General features: G+C 36.4%; 1 protein-coding gene across 3 annotated transcripts in view; it reads right to left on the bottom strand.

Moving 5' to 3' along the window:
* Positions 1 to 623: 623 nt before the first annotated feature.
* The window catches only part of C10H1orf53 (chromosome 10 C1orf53 homolog), a 30,951-nt gene continuing 20,595 nt past the window's right edge, over positions 624 to 10,979 (bottom strand). For all 3 annotated transcript variants that reach the window (XM_053693794.1, XM_053693795.1, XM_053693797.1), the window contains one exon: positions 624 to 847. In XM_053693794.1, the coding sequence (XP_053549769.1) occupies positions 776 to 847 (72 nt within the window). In that variant the 3' untranslated portion in view covers positions 624 to 775. The remainder of the gene's footprint in view (positions 848 to 10,979) is intronic.

The following is a 10,979-nucleotide window of genomic DNA, read 5'->3' as shown; positions in this document are numbered from 1 at the left end:
ATTGCACCACATAACCCTCCCTATAACTCCTCCTATTGCACCATATAACCCTCCCTATAACTCCTACTATTGTACCATATAACCCTCCCTATAACTTCTCCTATTGCACCATATAACCCTCCCTATAACTCCTACTATTGTACCATATAACCCTCCCTATAACTTCTCCTATTGCACCATATAACTCTTCCTATAACTCCTACTATTGTACCATATAACCCTTCCTATAACTCCTACTATTGTACCATATAACCCTTCCTATAACTCCTCCTATTGCACCATATAACCCTACCTATAACTCATCCTATTGCACCATATAACCCTCCCTATAACTCCTCCTATTGCACCATATAACTCTCCCATTGATCCACATAAGTGCAATATACAAGTTCAGTCCTTATGTGATACATATATTGTATACTAATAAATACCACATTTTTTTCTGTACATTTCTAAGAAAGAACAGAGATCTGAAACAAAAGACAAATGAAAATATCCCCCCCCCCCCAAAAAAAAAAAAAGATTAAAAAAAACGAAAAAAAAAACAAACAAATAGAAATTAAATTAAAACAAGGATAGTGATCCAGAATAAGTGACTGGGCGGGCAGTAATGACAATGAACATTTGCTTTGCATTTCATGTTTATTACAATTAACATTGAATTCATTACTGGAAGTACAGGATCGTTAATGGTCCTAAAGACGATTCTTTTGCAGAAGTATCATTTAAAAGCCATATGAATAATGAGAAATAGCTGAAAGATTGGTGTCAGCTGTCAGGTATAAAAAAATGAATTAAATTGCTTCTTTTTTGATGAGTCTTTAACATTTTCCTGACCATATGGACACTGCAAAATAGAAAAAAAATAAAAGTAATTAATGCCATATAGGATTCTACGGGAATTACAGCATACTATTAAATACCACACATCACTTCGTACAGCTTAAAAAGCACAGCTAATGACATGCCATCAATTATTTGTTCTTGTGGGCAAAAAGGCCGAGCAGACATCAGGGGTCCTGGAGTACAAATGGGATTATTAAAAAAATTAATCACTTCTTGGACTAAAAGGCTTTGAACTGTGGCGAATACATTTGAAACAAACCTATATCGTTTTTTTTTACCAGATCAGTGAATCAGTCTAAAGCAACTTCCTGCATACACAGTATTTACGGGCCATGAAAAGCCTATTTGGCCGGTTATGGACATAAATCAATGATCTCTTGAACGGAACAAGCAGTCACTGTGTAGCATGTTACCAGGATAGGGTTCTGGGTTGCACAGGATGAATTTCAGCCTCTTTGGGAATAGTTTAAGAAAAAAATCTTTAGAAGTAAACCCCAGTTGTGAAATTTTGTTTGTAGATTTTGATAGAACTTACAGTTTTAATGATTTACCTGCCTCAGACAGCATACCGAGGTAAGTTCTGGAATGTGCACTTCTAGATCACTATAAGTATACTAATGCTAACACTGCTGCAATATAGTGCAAAGAAACGTGCACTCTGGTGAGCCTACCCCAGTATGCTCTCATGAGAAGTAGCTATGGTTTGACAAACAAGACAAAAGAAAGTTGAATTTAATATCAGAAGTAAATTGGAAGTGTTTTAAAATTGTACATTTTCTCTGATTCATTAATGTTTCGTAATGTATTCAATTTCCCTTTAATGGTGTTTTAATATTTAAAGGGACACTGAACCTAAATTTTTTCTTTTGTGATTCAGATAGAGCATGCAATTTAAGCAACGTTCTAATTTACTCTTATTATCAAAGTGTCTTCATTCTCTTAGTATCTTTATTTGAAATGCAAGAATGTAAGTTTAGATGCCGGCCCATTTTTGGTGAACAACCTGGGTTGTTCTTGCTGATTGGTGGATAAATTCATCCATCATTAAAAATGTGCTGTCCAGAGTACTGAATAAAAAAAAAAAAAGCTTAGATGCCTTCTTTTTCAAATAAAACTAGCAAGAGAACGAAGAAAAATTGTTAATAGGAGTAAATTAGAAAGTTGCTTAAAATTGCATGCTCTATGTGAATCACAAAAGAAAAAATTTGGGTTCAGTGTCCCTTTAAAGTATCATCCGTCAAACTGCAGGATTTACTTTTAAAAAGTTGTGTAAGAGTAAGAAGTCGCACATTAAAAAGCGCAGGTTGTTAAACCAATGGCTACACATATGTATGATTGTATTGCAGTATTCTCTGGCAGTCAGAGTGTTAACGCTCGTACCCTGCAACATTTGGATTGAATTAGTTACAGCCTAACTGCACAACATTCTGTGGTTTCAACAGTGAATTTGCAGCATTGTGACATTAAATCTCTACATTACAGCAGGATATCGCTCACATAAAAACGTACAAACAGAATAAATATATTAGTCAGATGCGTTTGCCCTGTGGCAGTGACACCGTTAGACGTATTTCTTGATAAACAAAGCCCATTTTATCATTTGTGCTGCGTTCCTCCTGGCGCCCAAGGTCGTTCAGTAACTCTGCCTGTTACCTTCCCTAGGCTAAAGCCAGACCCCACTCCCCTTCTCTGTAATTATGATAAAAATGCTACAAATCTAGCTGTGTAGTAATAAGATGACAGAGACATTCCTGAAGACTTCTGGCCAATCAGACGCACGTGCCATGGCAGACACCTTGTTTTTCTATGTGCAACAGCTTTAATCCCATATCCAACTGGAACTTCTTTGACATAAAACAAATTAAGGGCCAGATTACAAGTGGAGCGCTATTTAACGCTCCCTCTTGAGTGTGCTAGAAGTTTTTTTTTGTGCGCGTCAGGTTGCGCTCATATTATGGGTTGAAAGTAAACCTATTCTGCTCACACGGTAACCAGACGCACGTAAAAAGCTGAAGTTCGAATATCGCGTGTGTTCATGGATTCCCTCAGAGAAATCAATGGAGCAAAAAAAGTGCAAACTGATCTCACATTCTCAAGGGCGCTAACCCAACATGAAAATGTCCTTTACCTAGCAGAATGTGTTCTATTTATTCATACGGATATATCTGATGGTATTCTGCACAAATCTCTCTCTCATTATACAGGTATAGATATATCTATTTATTCATACGGATATATCTGATGGTATTCTGCACAAATCTCTCATTATACAGGTATAGATATATCTATTTATTCATACGGATGTATCTGACGGTATTCTGCACAAATCTCTCTCTCATTATACAGGTATAGATATATCTATTTATTCATACGGATATATCTGACGGTATTCTGCACAAATCTATCTCATTATACAGGTATAGATATATCTATTTATTCATACAGATATATCTGATGGTATTCTGCACAAATCTCTCATTATACAGCTATAGATATATCTATTTATTCATACAGATATATCTGATGGTATTCTGCACAAATCTCTCATTACACAGCTATAGATATATCTATTTATTCATACAGATATATCTGATGGTATTCTGCACAAATCTCTCATTACACAGCTATAGATATATCTATTTATTCATACAGATATATCTGACGGTATTCTGCACAAATCTCTCTCATTATACAGGTATAGATATATCTATTTATTCATACAGATATATCTGACGGTATTCTGCACAAATCTCTCTCTCATTATACAGGTATAGATATATCTATTTATGCATACAGATATATCTGATGGTATTCTGCACAAATCTCTCTCTCATTATACAGCTATAGATATATCTATTTATTCATACAGATATATCTGATGGTATTCTGCACAAATCTCTCATTATACAGCTATAGATATATCTATTTATTCATACAGATATATCTGATGGTATTCTGCACAAATCTCTCATTATACAGCTATAGATATATCTATTTATTCATACAGATATATCTGATGGTATTCTGCACAAATCTCTCATTATACAGGTATAGATATATCTATTTATTCATACGGATATATCTGACGGTATTCTGCACAAATCTCTCTCTCATTATACAGGTATAGATATATCTATTTATTCATACAGATATATCTGATGGTATTCTGCACAAATCTCTCTCTCATTATACAGGTATAGATATATCTATTTATTCATACATATATATCTGATGGTATTCTGCACAAATCTATCTCATTATACAGGTATAGATATATCTATTTATTCATACAGATATATCTGATGGTATTCTGCACAAATCTCTCTCTCATTATACAGATATATCTATTTATTCATACAGATATATCTGATGGTATTCTGCACAAATCTCTCTCTCATTATACAGGTATAGATATATCTATTTATTCATACATATATATCTGATGGTATTCTGCACAAATCTCTCATTATACAGGTATAGATATATCTATTTATTCATACATATATATCTGATGGTATTCTGCACAAATCTATCTCATTATACAGGTATAGATATATCTATTTATTCATACAGATATATCTGATGGTATTCTGCACAAATCTCTCTCTCATTATACAGATATAGATATATCTATTTATTCATACGGATATATCTGATGGTATTCTGCACAAATCTCTCATTACACAGCTATAGATATATCTATTTATTCATACGGATGTATCTGACGGTATTCTGCACAAATCTCTCTCTCATTATACAGGTATAGATATATCTATTTATTCATACGGATATATCTGACGGTATTCTGCACAAATCTATCTCATTATACAGGTATAGATATATCTATTTATTCATACAGATATATCTGATGGTATTCTGCACAAATCTCTCATTATACAGCTATAGATATATCTATTTATTCATACAGATATATCTGATGGTATTCTGCACAAATCTCTCATTATACAGGTATAGATATATCTATTTATTCATACAGATATATCTGATGGTATTCTGCACAAATCTCTCATTATACAGGTATAGATATATCTATTTATTCATACAGATATATCTGACGGTATTCTGCACAAATCTCTCTCTCATTATACAGGTATAGATATATCTATTTATTCATACAGATATATCTGATGGTATTCTGCACAAATCTCTCATTATACAGGTATAGATATATCTATTTATTCATACAGATATATCTGATGGTATTCTGCACAAATCTCTCTCTCATTATACAGCTATAGATATATCTATTTATTCATACAGATATATCTGATGGTATTCTGCACAAATCTCTCATTATACAGCTATAGATATATCTATTTATTCATACAGATATATCTGATGGTATTCTGCACAAATCTCTCATTATACAGCTATAGATATATCTATTTATTCATACAGATATATCTGATGGTATTCTGCACAAATCTCTCATTATACAGGTATAGATATATCTATTTATTCATACGGATATATCTGACGGTATTCTGCACAAATCTCTCTCTCATTATACAGGTATAGATATATCTATTTATTCATACAGATATATCTGATGGTATTCTGCACAAATCTCTCTCTCATTATACAGGTATAGATATATCTATTTATTCATACATATATATCTGATGGTATTCTGCACAAATCTCTCATTATACAGGTATAGATATATCTATTTATTCATACATATATATCTGATGGTATTCTGCACAAATCTCTCATTATACAGGTATAGATATATCTATTTATTCATACATATATATCTGATGGTATTCTGCACAAATCTATCTCATTATACAGGTATAGATATATCTATTTATTCATACAGATATATCTGATGGTATTCTGCACAAATCTCTCTCTCATTATACAGATATAGATATATCTATTTATTCATACAGATATATCTGATGGTATTCTGCACAAATCTCTCTCTCATTATACAGGTATAGATATATCTATTTATTCATACATATATATCTGATGGTATTCTGCACAAATCTCTCTCTCATTATACAGGTATAGATATATCTATTTATTCATACATATATATCTGATGGTATTCTGCACAAATCTCTCATTATACAGGTATAGATATATCTATCTATTCATACGGATATATCTGATGGTATTCTGCACAAATCTCTCATTATACAGCTATAGATATATCTATTTATTCATACAGATATATCTGATGGTATTCTGCACAAATCTCTCATTATACAGGTATAGATATATCTATTTATTCATACATATATATCTGATGGTATTCTGCACAAATCTCTCTCTCATTACACAGGTATAGATATATCTATTTATTCATACAGATATATCTGATGGTATTCTGCACAAATCTATCTCTCATTACACAGGTATAGATATATCTATTTATTCATACAGATATATCTGATGGTATTCTGCACAAATCTCTCTCTCATTACACAGGTATAGATATATCTATTTATTCATACAGATATATCTGATGGTATTCTGCACAAATCTATCTCTCATTATACAGGTATAGATAGATCTATTTATTAATACATATATATCTGATGGTCTGGGAGACTGGCACTGAAGGGGTTAATAAAGATAGCCCTCTGCAGTATATCTTGGGGACTTACCACTGAACCCAAATTTTTTCTTTCATGATTCAGATAGAGCATGACATTTTAAGCAACTTTCTAATTTACTCCTGTAATCAAATTGTCTTCATTCTCTTGGTATCTTTATTTGAAATGCAAGAAAGTTTAGATGCCGGCCCATTTTTAAATGAACAACCTGGGTTGTCCTTGCTGATTGGTGGATAAATTCATCCACCAATAAAAAAAGTGCTGTTCAGAGTTCTAAACCAAAAAAAACTTAGATGCCTTCTTTTTTCAAATAAAGATAGCAAGAGAACGAAGAAAAATTGATAATAGGAGTAAATTAGAAAGTTGCTTAAAATTGCATGCTCTATCTGAATCACGAAAGAAAAAATTTGGGTTCAGTGTCCCTTTAACCATTAGTAGAGGATTGCTTTAAGGTAGGGTGCAGGCACTCTTATGTATGTGAATCCAGAGACTCAGGGGTTAATCACTTTTATTGTATGAAGGGGTTAACCTGTGATTGGTGGCTCAAGTTTCTTTTTGTCAATAACTCATTTTTATTTGCATGAGTTTGAATGTTACAGAATTTTTAGTGCTACATGTCGTTTTGCTTTTTACTTTACTACGATTGCAAGAGGGAGATCGGCTCCCTTACTCTGAGTTTGTCAGTTTCATTTGGTGGTCAGCTTGAGCGCACGCTTTACTAGTGGCGCAGTTTCCCTCAGCCTGTCATGTGACCGCCCCTTCCGCTTCTGTGTGTAGTCGGAGCGGTGTCGGACTGAGCTATGCGACGCAGCTTCCCTTGTATGACAACTGAAGAGCGCCATTATCGTTTACACTGACTGCAGTTTTTAACTCAGAGGGGCAGGTAGGCACCTCAGTTAAACAGCTGAGGTGTAGAGGTGCTCATAACTTTTTGTTAAAGTCGTTTCTGTATCGATTACGTTACTCAAGCAGATTTGAAGTCTTAAAGTGACAGTACAGGGCAGTCAATTTAAACAATTGGTTTTATTTTTCTCTTATTGTTGATAAATAATTTTGGATCATGGATCAGGAGGCTGTTCCTTTGGACAAATGTCTGTTCTGTCTGGAGAACCAGATTGTGGTGCCTATGCAATTCTGTACCTCATGTCTAAATAAAACTTTGCAATGTAAAGATTTTTTTTTTATTTCAAAATGAGCCTATCAGGATGATGCTGTTCAGGCAATGCCACAGCTTTCTCCTCAATCGTCCCAAGCCCTTATGGCGTCACATACAGTGCCCTGCAGTTCCTCTCAGCCTCCTGTAGGAGTGTATTTGCCTGCAGATATTGCTGTTCAGGTATCCTCTGCGGTATCTGCAACATTATCTGCTTTTCCTATGCTAAAGGGAAAACGCAAGAGGAAAATTAGAGATTCAGTTAATAAGGTTTCTGTTCCAACATCTGCTACTCAGGTTGCCCTCCCTCATAAGTCTGATGAGGATACGTCGGTAGCCTCTGTGGGTTAAATCTCAGATTTGGATAGTAGAATTCCTTCATCTGATGTTGAAGTAGTAACCTTCCGATTTAAGCTTGAACACCTTTGTGTATTGTTAAAGGAGGTTTTGGCTACTTTGGACGACTCCGATACTCCTGTTGTTGTCAACCCTAAGAAATCTAGTAAACGTAATAAATACTATGATGTTCCTTCCTCTGTGGAAGTGTTTCCTTTTCCAGACCGTGCAACGGAGATTATTGCACAGGAATGGAAGAAGCCAGGGATACCTTTTTCCCCGTCTCCTGTCTTTCAAAAGATGTTTCCGATTGCCTACTCCATTAAAGATTCATGGCCCATGGTGCCTAAAATAGAAGGGGCCATTTCTACTCTGGCTAAGAGAACTACTATTCCTATAGAGGATAGCTGCTCTTTTAAGGATCCAATGGACAAAAAGCTGGAGGCTTATTTGAAGAAGATGTATGCTCATCAGGGTCTTTAATGGTAACCTGCAGTTTGTATTGTCACTGTGTCAAGTGCGGCATCTTATTGGTACAACGCCTTGTCTAATTCTCTTCAGGTAGAGACTCCTTTGGAGGAGATTTAAGACAGAATTAAGGCTCCCAAGCTAGCAAATTCCTTTATTTCTTAAGCTACCATGGAAGTTATTAAACTGGGAGCTAAGATATCTGGCTTTGCTGTGCTAGCCCACAGGGCGTTGTGTGGCTAAAATCTTGGTCAGCTGATGTTACTTTCCAAGTCCAAGCTTCCGGTGCTTCCTTACAAGGGTAAGACCTTGTTTGGACCTGATCTGGCAGAAATAATTATAGATATTACTGGTGGAAAAGGGTCTTATCTACCACAAGACAAGAAGAATAGACCTAAAGAACGTCAAAGTAGTTTTCGTTCCTTTCGTAACTTCAAAGGAAAGTCTTCCTCTCCCTCTTCCAAGCAGGAACAGTTCAAGTTTTTTGAAAACCCAATCAGTCTTGGAACAAGGGGAAGCAATCTAAGAAACCCGCAGCTGAGTCTAAATCAGCATGAAGGGTCTGCCCCCGATCCGGGATCGAACCAAGTGGGGGGCAGACTTTCTCTGTTTTATCACGCATGGATATGAGATGTCCCAGATCCCTGGGCTGTGGACATTGTATCTCAGGGTTACAAAATAGAATTCAACACTTTTCCTCCCAGGGGCAGGTTCCACCTCTCAAGATGATCTGCAGACCAGATAAAAAAAAAAAAAAAGAGGCATTCTTGAATTGCGTTCGGGAGTGATAGTTCCAGTTCCTGTAAGGGAACAGGGTCTAGTATTTGATTCAAGTCTGTTTGTGGTTCCCAAAAAAAGAGGGAACTTTTCTTATCCCGGTTTATCAGGTTCCAGTCGGACAATATCACCCCAGTGGCTTACATCAACCACCAGGGAGGAACTCGGAATTCCTTAGCCATGAAGGTGGTGGCTCGAATTGTTCAGTGGGCGGAAGCTCACAATTGCTATCTTTCTGCCATCCACATTTCAGATGGGGACAACTGGAAAGCAGACTTCCTGAGCAGACATTTCATCCCGGGGAGTGGGCACTCCATCCGGAGGTGTTGTCCAGGTTAACCCTCAAATGGGGGATGCCACAGTTGGATCTGATGGTGTCTCGGCAGAACGCCAAGCTTCCAAGGTACGGTTCAAGGTCGAGAAATCCACAGGTCGCCCTGATAGATGCTTTGGCGGTTCCTTGGAATTTCAATCTGGCATATCTGTTTCCTCAGTTTGCTCTCCTTCCAGGAGTCATTTCTCGTATCAATTAGGAGAGAGCTTTAGTAATTCTAATAGCTTGTGACCTTGCAGGATCTGGTTTGCAGACCTAGTGAAGATGTCATCTCTTCCACCTTGGAGGCTGCCTCTGAGGAAGGACCTTCTAACTCAGGGTCCATTCCTTCATCCAAATCTCGTTTCTCTGAAGCTGACTGCTTGGAGATTGAACGCTTAGTTCTGTTTAAGCGTGGCTTTTCTGAGTTGGTAATTGAGACCATGATTCAGGCTCACAAGCCTGTTACTAGAAAGATTTACCATAAGGTATGGCGTAAATACCTATATTGGTGTGAATCCAAGGGCTACTCTTGGAGTAGGGTTAGGATTCCTAGGATTTTGTCTTTTCTCCAGGAAGGTCTGGAGAAGGGATTGTCAGTCAGTTCTCTGAAGGGTCAGATTTCTGCATTATCAATTTTGTTACACAAGCTTCTGGCGGATGTGCCAGATGTTCAATCTTTTTGTCAGGCCCTGGTCAGAATCAGGCCTGTGTTTAAACCTGTTGTTCCTCCTTGGAGCCTTAACCTTCTTCTTAAAGTTTTGTAACAGGCTCCGTTTGAGCCATTGCATTCCATAGATATTAAGTTATCTTGGAAGGATTTGTTTCTTAATGCCATTTCTTCTGCTTTGGAGAGTCTCTGAAATCTCAGCTTTGTAGTGTGAATCACCTTAGCTTATCTTTCATGCTAATAAGGCGGTTCTTCGTACTAAGTTAGGTTTTCTTCCTAAAGTGGTTTTCGGATAGAAATATTAACCAGGAAATTGTTGTTCCTTCTCTATGTCCTAATCCTTCTTCTCATAAGGAGCGTTTGTTTCACAACCTGGATGTTGTGTGTGCTCTAAAATTCTACCTACAGGCTACTAAGGATTTTCGCCAATCCTCTGCCCTGTTCGTTTGTTTCTCTGGAAAGAGTAAAGGTTAGAAAGCTACTGCTACTTCTCTCTCTCTCTTGTTGAGAAGTATAATTTGTTTTGCTTATGAGACAGCCTCCTGAGAGAATTACGGCTCATTCCACAAGGGCTGTCTCCTCTTATTGAGCTTTCAAAAATGAAACTTCTGTGGAAGAGATTTGCAAGGCTGCAACTTGTACCTCTCTACATACTTTTTCCAAATTTTACAAATTTGATACTTTTGCCTCGGCTGAGAATTCTTTTGAGAGAAAGGTTCTTCAAGCCGTGGTGCCTTCTGTTTAGGTTACCCGTCTTGTTCTCCCTCCCTAATCATCTATGTCCTCTGGCTTGGTTATTGGTTCCAACTAGTAATTGATGACGTTGTG

Source organism: Bombina bombina, chromosome 10, assembly GCF_027579735.1.
Source record: "Bombina bombina isolate aBomBom1 chromosome 10, aBomBom1.pri, whole genome shotgun sequence".
Taxonomy (NCBI): domain Eukaryota; kingdom Metazoa; phylum Chordata; class Amphibia; order Anura; family Bombinatoridae; genus Bombina; species Bombina bombina.
Note: the sequence above shows the minus strand (reverse complement) of the source record. Positions and strands in the feature narration are given on the sequence as shown.